Source organism: Cervus canadensis, chromosome 10, assembly GCF_019320065.1.
Source record: "Cervus canadensis isolate Bull #8, Minnesota chromosome 10, ASM1932006v1, whole genome shotgun sequence".
Lineage (NCBI taxonomy): Eukaryota > Metazoa > Chordata > Mammalia > Artiodactyla > Cervidae > Cervus > Cervus canadensis.
The window spans coordinates 9,147,804-9,168,061 of record NC_057395.1 but is presented as its reverse complement, the minus strand read 5'-3'; the positions used below and the strand labels follow the sequence as shown (position 1 = coordinate 9,168,061).

At 41.6% G+C, this 20,258-nt stretch overlaps 2 protein-coding genes across 13 annotated transcripts in view; one reads left to right on the top strand and one right to left on the bottom strand.

Annotated features, from left to right (window-relative positions):
• LOC122447860 (ankyrin repeat domain-containing protein 26-like) overlaps positions 1–20,258 on the top strand; it is a 578,892-nt gene that overhangs the window by 135,652 nt on the left and 422,982 nt on the right. The window lies entirely within an intron of this gene.
• Positions 1–20,258, bottom strand: part of LOC122447862 (ankyrin repeat domain-containing protein 26-like) — a 378,001-nt gene that overhangs the window by 33,904 nt on the left and 323,839 nt on the right. For all 8 annotated transcript variants that reach the window (XR_006271434.1, XR_006271435.1, XM_043478575.1 and 5 more), the window contains exons 2-8: positions 16,371–16,485; positions 16,034–16,207; positions 11,479–11,585; positions 9,839–9,976; positions 8,502–8,569; positions 5,955–5,988; positions 4,768–4,837 (exon numbers count right to left, since the gene is read on the bottom strand). Coding sequence is in view for 6 of the 8 variants with exons in the window: in XM_043478575.1 (XP_043334510.1) it covers positions 4,768–4,837; positions 5,955–5,988; positions 8,502–8,569; positions 9,839–9,976; positions 11,479–11,585; positions 16,034–16,207; positions 16,371–16,485 (706 nt within the window). In the remaining 2 variants the exon portion in view is untranslated. The remainder of the gene's footprint in view (positions 1–4,767; positions 4,838–5,954; positions 5,989–8,501; positions 8,570–9,838; positions 9,977–11,478; positions 11,586–16,033; positions 16,208–16,370; positions 16,486–20,258) is intronic.

Here is a 20,258-nt window from a genome sequence, read left to right as displayed (position 1 = left end):
TATCTACTACTGTGGGCAGGAATCCCTTGGAAGAAATGGAGTAGCCATCATGGTCAACAAAAGAGGCCCAAATGCAGGACTCGGATGCAATCTCAAAAATGACAGAATGATCTCTGTTCGTTTCCAAGGCAAACCATTTAATATCATGGTAATCCAAGCCTATGCCCCAACCAGTAATGCTGAAAAGCTGAAGCTGAATGGTTCTATGAAGACCTACAAGACCTTTTAGAACTAACTCCCAAAAGAGACGTCCATTTCATTATAGGGGATTGGAATCCAAAAGTAGGAAGTCAAGAGACACCTGGAGTAACAGGCAAATTTGGCCTTGAGGTACAGAATGAAGAAGGGCAAAGGCTAATAGAGTTTTGCCAAGAGAACACACTGGTTATAGCAAACACCCTCTTCCAACAACACAAGAGAAGACTCCACACATGGACATCACCAGATGGTCAATACCAAAATCAGACTGATTATATTCTTTGCAGCCAAAGATGGAGAATCTCTACACAGTCAGCAAAAACAAGACCGGCAGCTAACTGTGGCTCAGATCATGAACTCCTATGGCCAAATTCAGACTTAAATTGGAGAAAGTAGGGAAAACCACTAGACCACTCAGGTATCACCTAAATCAAATCCCTTATGAATATACAGTGGAAGTGAGAAATAGATTTAAGGGACTAGATCTGATAGACAGAGAGCCTGATGAACCATGGATAGCAGACTGTTGTACATGAGGCAGGGATCAAGACCATCCCCATAGGAAAGAAATGCAAAAAAGAAAACTGGCTGTCTGAGGAGGCCTTACAAATAGCTGTGAAAAGAAGACAAGCGAAAAGCAAAGGAGAAAAGGAAAGATAGTCCTATTTGAATGCAGAGTTCCAAAGAATAGCCAGAAGAGATAAGAAAGCCTTCCTCAGCAATCAATGCAAAGAAATAGAGGAAAACAACAGAATGGGAAAGACTAGAGATCTCTTCGACAAAATTAGAGATACCAAGGGAACATTTCATGCAAAGATGGGTTCGATAAAGGACAGAAATGGTATGGACCTAACAGAAGAAGAAGATATTCAGAAGAGGTGGCAAGAATACACAGAAGGAATGTACAGAAAAGATCTTCACGACCCAGATAATCACGATGGTGTGATTTCTCACTTAGAACCAGACATCCTGGAATGTGAAGTCAACTGGGCCTTAGAAAGCATCACTATGAACAAAGCTAGTGGAGGTGATGGAATTGCACTTGACCTATTTCAAATCCTGAAAGATGATGCTGTGAAAGGGCCGCACTCAATATGCCAGCAAATTTGGACAACTCGGCAGTGGCCACAGGACTGGAAAAGGTCAGTTTTCATTCCAATCCCAAAGAATGCTCAAACAACCGCACAATTGCACTCATCTCACACACTAATAAAGTAATGCTCAAAATTCTCCAAGCAAGGCTTCAGCAATACGTGAACGGTGAACTTCCAGATGTTCAAGCTGGTTTTAGAAAAGGCAGAGGAACCAGAGATCAAATTGCCAACATCGGCTGGATCATAGAAAAAGCAAGAGAGTTCCAGAAAAACATCTATTTCTGCTTTATTGACTATGCCAAAGCCTTTGACTGTGTGGATCACAATAAACTGTGGAATATTCTGAAAGAGATGGGAATACCAGACCACCTGACCTACCTCTTGAGAAACCTATACACAGGTCAGGAAGCAACAGTTAGAACTGGACATGGAACAACAGACTGGTTCCAAATAGGAAAAGGAGTACATCAAGACTGTACACTGTCACCCTGCTTATTGAACTTAAATGCAGAGTATATCATGAGAAACGCTGGGCTAGAAGAGGAACAAGCTGGACTCAAGATTGCTGGAAGAAATATCAATAACCTCAGATATGCAGATGACACCACCCTTCTTACAGAAAGTGAGGAGGAACTAAAATGCCTCTTGATGAAAGTGAAAGAGGAGAGTGCAAAAATTGGCTTAAAGCTCAACATTCAGAAAACTAAGATCATGGCATCTGGTCCCATCACTTCATGGGAAATAGACAGGGAAACAGTGGAAAGTGTCAGACTTTATATTTGGGGGGCTCCAAAATCACTGCAGATGCTGATTGCAGCCATGAAATGAAAAGACGCTTACTCCTTGGAAGGAAAGTTATGACCAACCTAGATAGCATATATAAAAGCAGAGACATTACTTTACCAACAAAGGTCCATCTAAGTCAAGGCTATGGTTTCTCCAGTGGTCATGTATGGATGTGAGAGGTGGACTGTGAAGAAAGCTGAGCACCGAAAAATTGATGCTTTTGAACTGTGATGTTGGAGAAGACTCTTGAGAGTCCCTTGGACTGCAAGGAGATCCAACCAGCCCATCCTAAAGGAGAACAGTCCTGGGTGTTCATCGGAAGGACTGATGCTGAAGCTGAAACTCCAATACTTTGGCTACCTCATGCGAAGAGTTGACTCACTGGAAAAGACCCTGATGCTGGGAAGGACAGAAGATGAGATGGCTGGATGGCATCACTGACTCGATGGACGTGAATTTGAGTAAACTCCAGGAGCTGGTGATGGACAGGGAGGCCTGGCATGCTGCGATTCATGGGGTCGCAAAGAGTCAGATACGACTGAGAGACTGAACTGAACCTTCTCATGGGGTAAGCATTATGACAGATGACATCAGAAACCCCAGATGTTCCTCTCCTTACCCCAACTGACTGCTCTACAAATACTATGACACCCACCAGATTATTTTCTCTACCAAAATGCTCTAGAAAAAAAAAAATTTATCCCTGGGAGTTTAGAGCACTACTGAAAAACTAAGACATTTAAATTAATCGCTATATTCTGAAATTTGCTTGCATGACTTCTACATGCATGAATTATCACTTGGGAAGGGAAATATGAAAGTCTAGATTTTAGTAGAACCTCATTTAGATAGGTTACAAGTACAAACAGGATAAGCTACTTCTATTCTGTTTGTTAAACAGCTAAAGGCAAATGATTGTTTCAATTCAGTTCCTTGGAAGAAAAAGGGAGAAAGAGCAAGAGTAAACCTGTAGGGAAATGATCATGAATGAAAGCCACAAACACACTAAACAGAAAGCCATGATCAAACATGGTCACAACAGAGGCAGAGAGAGATGGACTTAAAGAATAGACACTGAAGGAAAGTATTCTGCAAGGAAAAATTAGGTTAACAGTAAAAAAAAGCAAAAAAAAATGGGGGAGGAAAAGAAAGCAGAGAGAGACATTCCTAGTCAACTACAAACTTAAGGGAATAAAATAAGCATAATAAGGCTTGTGGAAAAACACGCACAAATAAAATGTATATACAATAGATCAGTAATACTTCAGTATTCTTAAGGATATACTATGAACAAAGCCTCTGTTTTATATGCTTTTATTAATATATAAATTACGCATCTATACTGTTCTGCAAATTTTATGAAAATATCAACATATCTTGTCTATAAAACATATACTTAAGACAGAGGCTTTTGTTCATAATATATCCCTAATATAGCGATCTGTATTACTCCAAAACTTTTGCTTATAAATACTACCGTATTAAAGTTGAATATTGCCACTGTAAAAAGTGTCATTTGATTAGCCACACATGGTCATCTGTCACTACCTGAATGTTGTAAAGTATTACTTGAGAGAGAGAAAAATTGATTAAGAAATATTCCTAACTATTCACTGGGAAAAAGAACTGGTAATCAAAATTCTGAGGAGAATGTATGGCTTGAAAAGAAACATTTAATGGAACAGAAGATGGGGCAAAAAAGGTCAAAAATTTTTCACCTAAATTTCTCATCTCACAACCAGTGGACAGTGAAAAAAATACTGTAACCTTTCACATTTCACATATTTCTTATTTATTTCCTTGTTATGCAGGACCCCCTTCCTCAACATAACACAACTGAACTATATTACCTGTAACATTACATAGGATATGGTTTGTCTCTTCATTTATTCACATTCAATAACTATTAACACGGTTCTTACACTCGAGACCTATGCTACGTGCTCCAGGAGATGCACAACTGTTTCCTGAACCCCACTAGCTTACACTGACACAGGGCTCTAAGATGAACACTTAAATCACAATAACACAAAAGGTCTGAAATCTGAAGGCTTAGAATGTGACACAGGACACGGGGTAGGTCTTTTTAAAAATACAATAGAAAAAAAAAATCCCGAGTTGCAGTTTTATCTCACGGTTATTAAAAGTCTCTGCTTCTATGAAGGGAAAGTCGATGAGTTGTGTCCGAATCTTTGCAACTCCATGGACTCTACGGTCCATGGAATTCTCCAAGCCAGAATACTGGAGTGGGTAGCTGTTCTCCAGGGGATCTTCCCAACCCAGGGATCGAACCCAGGTCTCCACCATTGTAGGCAGATTCTTGACTGTCTGAGTATTGCACTGTGAGTATTGCAAAAGTCATGTTCTTATGGTTTAAAATTCACAGTAACAGTCTTTATCCTTGACCAAAATTCATAGTTCCTTCATTGTGGGAAAGCTTTTCCAATACAATTTTCCTGTCACTCTATTTTCCAGCCCATTGTTTTCTTCACCCCACTTTCATTATTCACCAAAGTTAAAAATGAACAAAAAAAACACCAGTCATATTTCTATAAAATAATTTGCTCTGAAGAACGTTCCATTATAAACATAAAACAGAGAGAGGGACACCATTGCTGAATTTAAGAGTAAATACTACATGAAGCTAAATTCAGAGTACGGAAACTGATTTCACAAGAGTGCACTGTACCTTGGTCTCAAAATCTAAGACTTCATCATCTGACGGAGGCCATGAGTCAGCACCAGGTTTGTTGGAAAACCTTTAGAGCATAAACATACAACAAAAATGAGTGAGTTCATTTCTTTAAATGAAGAAAAAAAAAGCAAGTGCACGTCTGGCTATCTATGCAGTAAACGAAGTTTCTTGACATAATTAAAATTTGGCCTCTGTTTTCAAACATTTTTTTTTTTAGATATTTTGATGTGGACCATTTTTAAAGTCTTTATTGAATTTGTTGCCATGTTGCTTCTGTCTTATGTTTTGGCTCTTTGACCCCAAGGCATGTGGGATCTCAGTTCCTCTGACTGGAGATTGAACGCACACCACCGGCACTGGAAGGAGAAGTCTTATTAACCATCTTAACCACTGCACCCCCAGAGAAGTCTCCAAAAGAGATGTTAGTTACCTATTTCTGCTTCCATCTCTCCCAACCTATGACATATCTAGGTAAGCCTCATTCTTAGTTTCCATTAACAAAGACTGACAGCCAATATATTGGCAGAGCCTGAAAATAATATGTTTTCACCAAGTCCTAATAGCTGAACTGAAAATCTAATTGATGGACTGACATAACTTTTGTTTGCCCAAAGTGGAATAAACCTGATGACTTAAAGCAGAAGGATATGCTGTTCCTTCTCCATTGTCTGTCCCTGGTTCAGAGACTAATCTGTGTCCATCAAAAATGGCAGTCTTGGTCCTTCAGCAGGGGAATCACTTATGGAGAAGGCCCCATTCCTCCCTTTACTGTAAAGGGGATACAGGAGTCCCCCGCAATGTCTAAAACTGAAAATGGACACAAGTCAAAGAACTAATTTATATGTTTCACTTATATGCTACCCGGGTACTTCTCAATTTCTGCTGAGGGACACGAGAGTGGATGCTGGAGTCAGGCAGGCCAGCTGTCAAATCACAGGTCAACTCATTTTAACCATGGAATCATGGGTCAATTCATCAACCTCCCGAACCACAGTTGCCTGATTAAGTAAAGCAGGACACAGTGGTTTTACGACGCTGCTCTGGTGACTCCATGAGGTCACAGACGTTGCGCACATGATGCAGTCTCTGACCCAGAGCAGGACGCTCAGCAAGCAGCAGCTTCTCTTCTCTGTGTGTTCTCCTAGTGACACATACAAGTTTAAAAATCCATCAAATCCTACCTGCTTAAAGAGTCTTCTTCAGAACGCGTATCCACTAGTAAAGAAAAAAGGAAGACACATTTTAAATCAACAAAAGAAAAATACAGACTATTAAAACCTCAAGACTGATGTTTTGTTTAAAAGTATTCCTTTGGAACCACACCTGGAGACCACACTAGAGGGAACAGTGATTGTACTGTACTCATGGGCCATTAATGCCTGAGAACCACTGCTCTCCTTCATGGTCATCAAAGGCAGAACAGAAAAAGAAAGAACTGCTGATACAAGGACCATAATGCTAACCAACCTCTAGGAGACTGACAGAAAATGATACTACACCGTTAATAGAATCAGTACTATAAACTGCCAATAGCACACTTGAACAGCACAGGATTTCTGGACTTCCATCCCCTGGAGCAGTGAACAGAGCCTGCAGGTGTCTTGCTGGGACATAACACAAATCCTCTGGCTCTTCAGTTCAGGATGAAAATGCCCTATCACAAGGAAGCGTGGTCTACAGGTGCCGAACTTCAGAGTGTGGTAAAACATAGGAAACAAAGTCTTCCTGGCCCTCTTGCCAAATGCAAGAGAAGTATGAAAGATGTAGTGATTCCAGGTTTCGCAAGGATAATCTCTTGACAGGGAGGTGGGGGAGGGTAAATGGGTAAAGGGGGTCAACTGGGTGGTGAGGATGGGGACTGGACTTGTAGTGGTGAGCATGCCGCAGGGTACGCGGAGGCTGAGCATTTTTAATGTTTTAACTATATATGTGTACATACTAATAAATGTGAAAAGGATAATCTCTTGAGACTATCACCTTCCATTGTTCAAGAGTATCTGGACCACCTAGAGCAGGATGGTCCAAACAGTGCTGTGTTCTACTGAGGGCTATCATTACATCAATCCTCCCCATTATATGGCAAAGGTTGGTAGAAATCATGCTTTTTCAGCTTGGAAGGCATTCGTCATCAGACCCTAAGCTGATGAATAACGGGAGGGAGGGAAGGAGAGAGGAAGCTATGGACTCTGGTGCTGTTGGACAACGTTTCACGCGTGTCGTCATGATCTGATGCTGGAGGGATGACTCACGTGCAGTGACTCCACGGGGAGGGGAGCGCTGCAACCTCGAGCCTGGAGGGCAGGGGCAGTGACGTTTACATGTCTGCACCCTGTGACATCAGAACAAGGCTTAGGACGCAAAAGACACTTGAAAGTTATCTCTTTGGTGAACAAATGAACAAATAAACAAGAATGTCTTCTTTGAAAAGTCTGTTTCAAAAACTATAGAAATTAACCAGGGACAACTCTATTCTATTCTGAGCATACTGAAGACCAAGACTCTGTGTCATCTCTGTATCTCCTCTAACGTGTAAAACCAACCTACAGAAGTTCTTTGGTGGATGTTTTTGCTGTTTAGTCACTGAGTCGTGTCTGCCTCTCTGTGACCCGATGGACTGTAGCTCACCAGGCTCTTCTGTCCATGGGACTCCCCAGGCAAGAATACTGGAGTGGGTTGCCATTTCCTTCTCCAGGAGCTCTTCGCGATCCAGGGCTGGAACCCGTACCTCTGGCATTGGCAGGCGGGTTCCTTACTGCTGAGCCCCCTGGGAAGCCCCCTTTGATTAGACAGAGGTGAACTAGGTTTCAAGGTGTTCTCAGACAGCTTGTACAATGTGCTAGATGCCACATCGAGGGGACATGGTGGTGTTTTTGCTCATGTGAAGTGTGTTGGTCCTTTTATTAGAATCTGCAGAGTCCCAAGTTGATCTATTTGAAGATCTATTATGATCATCTTTTAAATAATGGCAACAGAACATGGTGTTCTTACAAAACTATACTATCATGACAAGTATCCAACACACAGAAGAAAACATCTGGTTCTAATGAAGTCAACCTATCTCACTCTTTTTGGATCTGTGAGGAATAAAATTGGTAATAGAGACCTTGTTCATACAATAGGCAAAATAACCGGTGCTTCTCAACTAGGCATCGCTTTTCTGAGCTGTACTATTGGAAGGTATCTTCCGAAAGTAATCTCCTCCTGGTATGCTGCACACTGGTTCAGCACTGCAGCTCTTCTTCTTTATCACTTCTTATCCTACCAGGAAGGGACTGTTGAGGTTCCCAGTTTAAACGATGGTAACTTTTTTAATGAGACCAATCACTACACAGTAAGTAATAACTACTCATTCACTAAATGCAAACTATTTGTAAAAATTAAAGCTCCACTTTTATAAGAAGTCAATTTGCTATAATAGGATTACAGATGAAATATATATCATACGAACTCAAACATTTTTTGTAATGTACATAAAAATCTAATACAGGATTTTAGGGGCTGTAATTAAATACATGGAATGCTTTTCAGACAATACTGTCTCTGATGTTAAATTACCTACAATTAACTTCTTTAACAATTCTGAAGACTAGACTATTAAGAAATTCATTTAAAAACACATGCAATTTACACTAATTTTATCATAGTTCTTTGATTATTGAAATTTCCTCACTCCTACTTTATCTATGGTAGAATCACCAAGAGTAGTTCATTATTATCAGATGACGTACCTGGGTTGCTCTTTTCGGGAGGAGTTTTCGGCCTCTTTTCTTTATATTCAGAGATCAGTTGGCAAATGCTATGTGTTACAAATGTGATAAATAATATTTTAACACTAATAGGAAAAAAAACTACCAACTATGTTAAATTCTTAGATTATTTCAGACAATGTCAGCGATAATATCAAAACTACAATTGTCCCATACATTTCAAGTTTCTAAGTTCTACCAAGTTTTATTTACCATGTATTTAAAGGAGAAAGAAAAGGAAGATGAAGTAGTCATGAACTGAGGGCAATAGAGCTCAGCAGATTAACTAGATTTAGCTTGGCATATGAAAACTCTTTCCAACTCGCAAATCCTAGCTCTGTAACCAACTGCTCTTTGTTCCGAGAGAATTGCTTCTCTTGAGTTCAAAGTCATCCTCTACACAACTGGGATCGTACTGCCTTATTTCACAAGGGGATTAAGAGGAGGTAATGAGATAATATATCCCCCAAATGCTTGCAGAAACAGTCAAAGAATGGAATAATTTGCTCTTGAACGTTATTGTTGGAACTACTTTGGAATTCCAAGTAAAACCAATGTGTGTTTTCTTATATGTTTAGCATTCAAGGGTTTCAGGAAACTGTTATTAATTATGGTGATTAGTGTTCTCTGTGGTTTGTAATTTAGGGAATCTCAGCTCTTATATAATTTGTACCTACATTTATTTATAAAATATGAACTCACTACATTAGGTAACATAATTATCCCCCATTATTGCAGCTAATCACACCAAGCACAGAAAACTAATCACAATCAAGACCTGGCCTGGACTAGGCCTTCCTTCAAGACTCTCCCTTCTCTACCTGCTCAAACTCTCAACCAGCAGATCTTTCTGACAATGATGCTTAATCTCCATGTTCATCTCTGATGCACGTGGAAGACATAACCCTACTCTTACAATGGATACTGGCAAGTCCCAGGCAGGGCTTACCTCTCTGAATTCCTCTCTGAACTAACTTACTTGAGATTTAAGGAGTTCTGGTGAATGGGTTCCTTGTGAGACAGACTCAGAAAACATTTACGGTTGAGGCAGATAAATCCTTTGGAAGATTTTCATTATTGCAGGAAACAGACCCCATGAGGGGGCCAACCCTCCATGTAACTATGGAATCTCAGGCAAGCTGACACCCACTACTCTGGGAAGGATGACAGGGAACCTATGACCTAAGGAAAGGTGCCCCCACAGGATAGAAGCTGCCTGCACCGAACAGAAAACTCTCACTGGTCATGTAACAAGTGACAGTTAAAATTCTTTTTGGCGGCAGTTTAGTGATCACGGGCGTTTTAATGTGGACACTTACGTATTAAAACCACTCAGAGCAGCATATTCTTCTGCAGTCCGTCCAAAGACATCTTGAGAAGAGACGTCAGCACCTCGCTGCAGGAGAAGGCTGACGACACCCATAGACTCGTAACTGACAGCAAGGATGAGGGCGGTTCTACAACAACAGAGAGACGACGTCACCCTCAGGAAGCTGAGTGAACTGACAGAAACAGCTCGTTTGATGTCCTTTACCAAGGTAACATCTTGCCCTCCCGTGAAGAACTGACCATTTACACGCTCAAGTGTACATCCTTGTAAATGACCTCCAAGGCTAAAACGAAGCGACGGAAAAGCAGCCTCCTGTCCCACTGGGATGGCACATAGCAGCACTTAGTATTTCAGAAGTCCCTGATGGGGACTTCCCTGGTGGACCAGGGGCTGTGACTCCAGGCTCCCAAGGCAGGGGGCCCAGGTTCCATCCCTGGACAGGGAACTTCATCCCACATGCTGCAACTGAGAGTTTCCACGACTAAGACCCCACGCAGTCAAATAAATAAATGCTTTTCAAAAATAATATCAAAGTCCTTGATGGACAAGAAACTGTGCTAAGGTCATTTATCTGAGGCAGGTGAGTATTTAAGGAACGAATCCCCCATTTCCTCCTTAGTCTGATATATTATGCTTCAAAGTCAGCTAGAGGGTGGGTTAAGCAAAGGCTATTTGCTGGCTTAAAACAAAAATATTAACAATAATGGAAATAAAAATAGTCACCGTGGCACTTAATGATGTGGACAAGCATGTGCTCTTCACTAAATGAAATACTATGTATACGCACAGCCACCTTTGAAGGGCGCATTACTATTTGCCCTTTTGTATCAGGAAACTTATTTGCTGATGATAAGTAATGTGCCCAAGGTCATAACCCTAATAGGGAGGAAAGCTAGGAGCTGAACCCAGTCTGAATCTAAAGCCCATCATTTTCATCTGTATCATCCACCTCTGACTTATCTTTGTTGAAGCAACTGTTTATCCAATTAAACCTATCATTCTTCCTTCTACCTTCACTTAAAATGAAAACATCAAAATGTACTAGAAATAAAAAGGGATAAAAACTGATGAGCCCACAGTATCTGGTGACAGTGATTACTAACCACTTTTTCTTGTTGTTTAGTCACTAAACTGTGAAGGACTCTTCTGCAATCTAATAACATCAGTATTTTTCAAAGAAAGTAATTGAAAGCAAAGAGTCACCCAAAAGACAAAATCAAGTCCTTTATGTTTAGTATGCATCTTTTAAGGAAAAATATACACGAAGTAGAGGTTAAACAATCATTATAAAAGAATTAAGAAATTCGATACTGTCATAAGGTAAACTAAAAAGCAGAATCCATATTGTATAAAGCTAATGAAACTAGTATGAAATCCCTCAGCTCCTACAAGATCAACCAGAAAAAAGAACAGGTTGCATATGACATCACTCAATATTATAAAGGAATATGAATCCTGCTATGTATCTCTGCTATATAGTTTTTCACGACTCCCAGTCAGATTAATTGGTTTTCTACCTAACTGATGAAGTGTTGATCACAAATGACACCTTATTAATTTAATCTTTATCTTGATGTTAGCACCCAAGAACAGCACTAAGGTTTTTAAAAAGAAAAAGAACAACTGTACCTTTTCATCTTATCAACCGCGTGTACATTTGCTTCTTTCTTTACTAAAAATTCCACCATTTGCTGTTTCCTTTCACTTATGGCCAATAATAGTGGTGTGAGGTCATCCTATAAAACAGGAAAAACCATTTCGAATGTACCCAGTTAACCTATTTCTAAACTGAACTGAAAATCATGCAATAGATTCTCTGAACTTAAACATATAATTCAGAAAGCAAATAAACGGGAGCCCCTCCTCCTCTTCCCCCGGCGCACCTTCTATCTCTTCAAGATGCTCCTCTCCTCCTGGCCTTCCCTGGGGGCCCAGGGGCTAAGATTTGAGCTCCCAAGCAGGGGGTCCAGGTTCCATCCCTGGTCAGGGAACTAGAGTCCAAGTGCCGAAACGCAAGATCCCACCTGCCACAACTAGACCCAGTGCAGCCAAATACGTCTTTTGAAAAGGGAAAGAATAAAATGCTCCTCCTCTCCCTCTTCCAAAGATGAACCACAGAGTCATTCTCTAAAACCCACTGTCAACATTTACTGGTTCCAAGGATCTTTGCTTCTGTCATAGTATCTATCAGGAATATTGCAGTATTTACTTGCTCTATTACTAGTCTCAACACTCCTCCAGAGAGAATCAATTAGCTACTTGATTTCGTAGCTGCATATTTTAGGAACAATGCTGAGGCAGGAATACATCATCTTATCTGTAGCATGCATAACCTATCCAAGGATGACCAAGAGTAACCTCATGAGGTTTACAGACATTCCAATGGGAATGTTATCCTCTACATGAACATGCAAAGAGAAAGGTTGTTTTCTTTTCTTCCACAAAAACCAACTGTGGGCACCATGTTTCTCGGCTTTCTCAGCAAAGTCTCTTGAAATTTAATCTTACTCATTCTCCTTTGCTTGTTCCTTCCCCCGCCCTTAAGTTAAACTGACAGGTCAGCATTAGCTAGATGCGGTTTGATGCAGAACAACACCGCTTATCTTCAAAGACCTTTCTTGACGGCTCTCATGTGATGACCTCCAGACCTCCAGGAAGAAGCTTCCTTAATCCCAGAGTTCTGGTCTCTGTCTTGCTTTACAGCTCTTAGTGAAGGATTACAAGGTAAGTTACCAATAAATATGCACTCAGCATTTTCTCGGGGAGTTGCTCTTCCGTGAACTCTCCCCACGCTCTCTCTCATAATCCTGTGTGTCTGACAGACTCATTCAGTGTGAAACCGCCACAACCAACTTAAAAATTCTAATTTGAAAAATTCAATCCCATCCTTAAGAGATTCTTTGAAAATATGGAATCAATTACAGATTAATTAGACTGTCTTCAAAACTTTGAAATAGTTATCAAAATAAACTATAAATCAAGAATTGGAAACTCAAATGCTTATGGAGGGGGAAACCTGGTGACCTAAGTGAAAAAGCCAGGTGAGGCTGGCAAACCCGCAAACACACGCCCCATACAGAAGGGGAGGCCTCCACATGCAGACCAAACAGTAGAATGGGCTCAAGGGGGACCAGATTTGGGTCTCTGAGAAGCCTGAAATGCAGACATCAGCATGAGTTTGCTAAATTTTAAATGTTGACCCAGTTTGTGGAGGTAGGTAAGCTAAACATAACCAAGGACCACATTTGGTCTGTAGCCCATTTGTGCTTTTACGTTTTGCTGTTTCCAAACAGGTGGGTATAAAGCAAATATTTGTATGTGAAAGCTTTCCTTTCTTGAGTATCATGTGTTTCACAAGAAAAGTGGGTCTCAATATGTAATAAAAATTGCTATTGACTCATAATTTTATTAAAATAAATTTAAAAAACAAGACTCAAAATTCCCACTTGAAGAATGTTTCCACTGCTTGTTAAAACTACAATCTCTTTCTAGAATTCTCCCAGATTATTAACCAAATGGTTAGTGAGTTCCTAAGACTGCTGAAACTAAATGATTCAAACAATCCCCATCTGGACTAACTTCATAGGTTTTGATGTTTAAAGCTGTCCTCTCGCTTATGCCAGGGCTCAGCAAATCTAACAGACACACTGCAAGAGTCTGTCCTGCTGACACCAAAAGAAGGCTCATGAATTACTGTTACCGCAGTCAGGAAAACCCTGTTGGTAACAAACATTGTTGACCTAATGACCTGGTTGGTAACAGAAGGTGTAAAATTCTTAAAGGGTCAGACTCTACAGATGAAGTGACTTGGCCATGAGCAAATCTCTAAAGACTCTTGGAATGTCACTGAATAATTAGTGGTTGGAAGAAAAAGGAGTTATATCACTCAAGCTAATAGATGTTGCCAAAAATGTTCCTTTTAACTTCTCAATCACAGAGGCAGAGGAAAAAGTCAGGCTAATATTGCTGCAAAGGAGGGAGCTGATGGAAGTAGCTAGCATTGATCAAACTCCAACTCTTCTATAGATTACTTACTTTTGAGATAGGTGCACTAGAAATTATACTTAATCACTCCATAGTTCTTCACCAAGGATCCTATCAGAATCTCAAGGAAATATTTCTAAATACACACGTCCAGGCCTTCCTCGATTTATTCCATCAAAATCTTCAGGGAACAGCCTAGGTTTGTAAATTTTTTTATCAACTTTCTCAACGGATTGTGGTTTTCACCAGCACAATCTAGCTGAGAATTAGCCCAGCAAACATTCCAGTCTCATCTCTAACCCACATGGCCAATCCCTTCTCTTACTTGAGGATTTGAAGAGAAAAGAAAAGTGTAAGAGGCAAGAGTCATCAAAACAGAATTAAATTTTCCTGGGTAAATAATGGTAGAACAGGGACTAATAAACACAAAAGGCAACCTGGTCTCATTGTTTATAAACCCCTTCCTTTCCATCAAGACCTTCTAGATTGACAGCAGAGTCTAGACTCTTATCTAACTGGCTGTTTCTGCCAGAATAGGATAATATTTCTGTTCAATATTTGTTCTTCTCTCTTCTTTCCAACTGAATCACCACCTTTTCACTGCTGATCTGATTTCTGCAGAGTCTTCCAAAATTGATACCTAGGCAAGTCTCCAACTCATTCAATCTCTTTCTCAAAATAACAACTATTATACCTGAAACTGAAAGGCACCTTAGCAAAATATATAAACTGAAGGGGGAAAACAACAAAACCAAAACCTCAGGACTTCTGTGGTGGTCCAGTGGCTGGGTCTCAGCGCTCACAGTGTAGGGGGTCTGGGTTCCATCCCCGGTCAGGGAACTAGACCCTGCATGCTGAAACTAAGACCTAGCACAGCCAAATACACATTAAAAAAAAAAAACAACAAAACCCTCTTCTTGGCATTTCCCCAACTGCCAAAATTCCAGCCTGATCTGCGTTTTTCAGCTGCTCGCTCGTTTTCCTTTCCTTTTAGCCTCTGAAGCCTTGGGCAATGAGAGAGAAATCATTTTTATATAAATCATTTCTTCATAAAATTGGAATGTGTTAACAACAGCAACATTTCTATTATGTTGTCAAATGCTTGTTTGAGTTTTAAGACAAAGTCTACTTCTCCAAGGCAAATTTTGCATTACTGTGTTATTTCAGACTAATTAGAAAAAAAATTTTTTTTTCAGTAAGGGAAAAATACTTGGAAAACGTTTTACCTTTAACAATTGCTGTGTTATCACAAATATCTGCCATAAACACAAAAAAGAACGCTTTGCTCTCTAATGCTTCTTGAGCAATATCGTGATTTAAAGTGACATCTTAGACAATCAAGTGCTTTCAAAATATTTTCACTCAGGGAAGGCTGGAGCTTCCAAACAAGGGAAACTGCGCCCAGCTGTGAGAGTGGGGAGCTCTCTCTGCAGCTCCTGGCGGGGCTGCAGCCACAGGAGAAAGAGCAGAAGGGGCAGCTTCACCACCACCAGCTCCCCACACTCAGCTGCAGCCCCGAGCTTCACCATCACCAGCTCCCCACACTCAGCTGCAGCCCCGAGCTTCACCATCACCAGCTCCCCACACTCAGCTGCAGCCCCGCCGAGCAGCCCCCCAGGGCTGAGTGTGGGAGACCCGAGGTGTGTACCTGGTGAACCAAGTGGTCACCAGCACAAGTAAACGCCCTTGCTGGTATCAAACATGACCTGACCCACTTCACCGGATCTCAGAACAGGGGTCCTGGAGGGCTCAGGGCTCCAGGCCTGCTGCCTCCCTGGCCCACTTGCACCCCCCAGCTCCCCCTGCTGGGCACTGGTTCTCCTTCCTCCTACCCCCATCCCTCCCCCAGCAGCTGTGCCCATTCCCTGAGCCCCTGGAAGCAGCCACCCACCACGTCACTTCACTCTCCCCAGGCCTTCATTCTTTGTAGGACTTGAGCCTACCACCCATTCCTGAGCACTTTCTAGTGGGAAAATCTTCCTTCTGGGGTAGAAGGTGGCTGAGAGAGACAGCGTTGCCCTTTCTGTGGGCTCTGACATGTTCCACCCAACCCCTGACTTGGCTTTGGAGTTGTTTCCATGGTAACAGGGCCTGCTGGACACTACTCAGTCTATCTATTTACATCCTGTTATCAATAACACACTACAGTTTAGAAAAATGCTTTGCCAATATTTTGTCAATAAAGTTAGTTGAGCTATACCTCGTTCCTGGCTTCTATATTGGCGTCATAGGAAAGCAGCTTTGCTGCGAGTGATATATTCTGGCAAAAGACAGCGTGGTGGAGCGCGGTGTTGCCATTGGCGTCCGTGAGGTTTGGGTCGGCGCCGTGCTCCAGCAGGAGAGTCGCGCACTTCTCCTCTTGGCATTCTACGGCCTGTCAGCGTTGTGCCAAGAAACAAAGAGTGTGAGTTCTGGGAATTCAAAGGAAATAGCCCACAAGTTCACCAGTTCCCTCTATTTCAACGAGATCAGTTCATTGTTAGTCTCAGTGGTTAAATCACACCCGTCTCATGTGGACACGGCTCGCGGCCCCGTACCTTCATCAGCGCGGTCCTGTTCTCACTGTCACGGAGGTTAAGCTGGCATCTTCTCTCCAGGAGGAGGGCCACCACCGCGAGATGGCCATTGGCACAGGCCAAGTGGAGCGCAGTCCTACGAAAGCAAGACAAGTTCTTAGGGAAACGTAGTGTAACTGTTTCAGAACAAACAACTCTTGGTGTGATTGAAAACACTCAACAGCATGGTACTCCTATCCCTCTAAAGCAAATATTTTGTTTTCTTCTGGAGAAAGAGCAGCATTTATTAGCTTTAGCTCCTCTTACACAGTAAGGAAAGAACAATCTACTTGAATAGAATGCGCAAGACCTCGAGATTCAGCTCAACTTGGGTTTGACTTTGACTTTCACTCTGTCACTTATGAGCTGTCACTCAATCTCTTTGTGCCTCAAGTTCCTCATCAACAAAATGGACAGAGAGTAGTAGTTATCTCACAGGACACAGCTGGGATGCTTAAATGAGATCCATGCACAGATAACTGCGATGCTTAAATGAGATCCATGCACAGATAACAGCTGGTAATTGTTAGATTCGAATATCAAAGTTACTCCTATTGCTACTGTCTTACAAGGACAACATCTAAATGAAGTCAAAGGATATTACAACTCCTTTGCAGATATGTTTTGAGGATTAGAGACAACATTGTACTCTGATGATTCTAATATGCTCATTTTCTCACATTCTAGCGTCTCTGACATTGGAATATAATTTATAAATCACAGGCTTTACAACTGTAAATTATAGCATTTTTGTTTGTTCATTTCTCGTTTTTATGTTGGTCTAATTACCATGAGGGGTTTTCGTCTAAGATTCTTTAGAGATGACGTATGTTATATGTTATTATATAATACAGGTCACAACACAGTGATCCACAACTGTGAACGGTTACACCGCATTTAAAGTGACTATAAAATATTAGCTATATTCCCCATGTTGGACAATATATCCTTGTAGCTTGCAGGATTTTAGTTCCCTCACCAGAGATCGAACCCCGGGCCCAGAGCAGTGAGTCTTAACCACTGGACGGCCAGGAAATTCCCAAGATTCCCTTGACTTCTGAAAAGGCTGAAAGTTGCCATAGGATACCAATCCTCACAAATAAATTGAAAGTGACAAATTATTTTTATCTGTGCCACATTCCTATGAGTGCCAGAAAGATAAACCCTGTCTGCTCACCCGACTTCCCTACAGACAGCTTGCTCTACAGAGATTTTTAAATTTGGGGGGTTGCTAAATCAACTTTCAGATTTGGTGTTTTTTTGTTTTTGTTTTTTTTTTTCTGGTGTGGAAACCCAGGAAACTCCAGAGTGTTTGCCTTTGAAATCATTCTCAGAAAAGTCTCTGGGGTGCGATATGTGTATACTTACAACTGATTTATGATGTTGTACAGCAGAAACCAAGACAACACTGTAAAGCAATTACCATCTAATTAAAAAGATATTAAGGTTAGTAACCAGTAGAACAAGAAAAAAAAGGTCATTGTCAGCACACAAAAAAAGTACCAATAGGAATTTCAGTTTTCTTCTGGTACTTTTCTCACCCTGTGTATTTCAAATGTTTGATCCATACTCCATCTGAAACTTTTTGGTGAGATAAAAATCTAGTTACTTTTCTCTTAATAGTTACCAGGTTATTTCTCTACCATCTACACATAATTTATCTTTACTAATAGAAAACGTCATCAAGCAAATTTTGATAATCTAAAAGGGCAAATCTTTGCCTACTATACAAAACTTCCGATTTCATCACAATTAAAGACAGCATGTGTAACGCAAAATCTTTAAAACCACGATATGTTTATTTGGTTTAAATATGGAAAGACCATATATCCTAAGAAAACGTCTTCCTATTCAAGAACACATTCAGCTTCCTACTTCAAAGCTGTCTTCTAAGGTCCTTCAGCAAGGAATATATACACATAAGTGTACAGTGATATAAAATGGATATTGCATTGTATCTGAAGAATTTTTAACCCAGAAGCTGACCTGTCATGGGGATTATTTTTCTCACTATGCAGTTTTCTGGAATATATAACATTATGGTATAAAAATGTGTACATTAAAAATAAGACGCCAACAACCTCAAAAGTCTGCCCACTGCCAATATCCACAATGGACGATCCATGGGAAGAAGAGTTTTCATAAATCACATGAGAAAAACAGTGTGAAAGCCAGGGAGTTCCAGAAGATTTCTTGAGGGCTATAGAACTTGAGAGCTCTTACTCATGAGTATACCATGTTAACGATGCATAACAACAAATGAAAAGGAGGAGAAAGAAGAGGAAAAAAAGATGCTATTCATGTTTTTTTTTTTTACATTCGTGATGTGCTTAACACAGTACCTGACACAGACTAAGATTTTAAGAAGCTAATTCATTGAGCATGGTGGTGCTTTAGTCACTAAGTCGTGTCCGACTCTTGCAACCTCATGGACTGTAACCACCAGACTCCTCTGTTCATGGGATCTCCTAGTCAAGAATACTGGAGTGGATTGCAATTCCCTTCTCCAGGGGATCTTTCCGACCCAGGAATTGAACCCATGTCTCCTACATTGCAGGTGAATTCTTTACCGACTGAGCTACAAGAGATAGGATCATTCTGGAATTCTATTAACAGTAAGCTAAAGAAAATAGAGCAGAAAGCCTCTTCATCAGAAGAGGCAGAATGGTGTAGGGGTTAAAGACACGGGCTTTGGACCTATGGGCTTACATCCCAGTCCTACCACTTCAGCCTTTCAACCTTGAACAGACGACCTGAACTTTCAAACCCTCAGTTTCGCCATTGTTGAAATGGGGCAACGGTCTCCATCTCTGAGGCTGCTGAGGACTCATACTTGGGTCATTTGCCCGGGGCCTGGTACCTAGCCTCCTTGAATGTGAGTGGCTTTCACTGTCATGGAGACAGAGCAGTTAGTACTGACTGCATCCTACTGGATGCCAAGCACACAGTGGGTCTCCTTTTATAGCAGCCAAGCTGAGGCTGAGGGGTAGCAGGCACAGGGTAACATGGATAGAGGTCACTGCCTACAGGACAGCTTATGGGCTCTACGGTGACACCCCCGAGGCCGAGGCCCCATCACTGAACTGGCTGTGTAGAATTAGGCAGTCACTTCACTTCTCTGGACCTTTGTGTCCTACTCTGTCACTGCCCAAGCTGTGTGGAGTATGAAATGAGACACCACACATAAAATACTTGGCCCAGGGCCTAAGGATGGTGGTGATGGTCATGCTTTTCCCTGTTGCCTTTACCACAACTCTTCCTACCCCTTCTCACCATGTTCTGCCCAGCGCTTTAGTCCTGGGGCCGCTGCTGTGGAGCATCTGGGCAAATTTGCTTTCCCTTCTCCAAGTCCTGGGCTCAGTTCTGGGCTCAGTGCCAGTCTGTACCAGCCTCAAGACACTGCCCATTGCAGCATTCCCTCACATCTCTGTTGCTTCAGGTCTCAGTTCACAATCAGAGATTCCTTCCATATACCCATGTTACCCACTTTACCGTAGGGAAATGGGCCCAGAGAGGGCACAGTTCTCCCTTAGAGACACACAGCAGAGTGCATTCCTGGATGGGTTGTGAAACTGAGGTCTTTCACTGTCTCTTCTGGGAAGCCTGGATGTGGATCCCACAGTGCACTGCCGGGCCAGGGCCAGGTCAGCACCATTTACAGTAAATACCAGGCATACCACATCTGCCAGTCCACCCCTCATTACCCACACACTGCTGCTCTTCAATAGATTCCCTCTCCAATGGGCGTTATGCAGGGCTTGGGGGTCACAGAGTACACAATAGGACAGTCACACATTATCAAGCCTTCAAGGAGGCCAGGCCCACCCCCACCCCTTCACACAGCACCCTTTCTTCGGGACCCCATCCTCA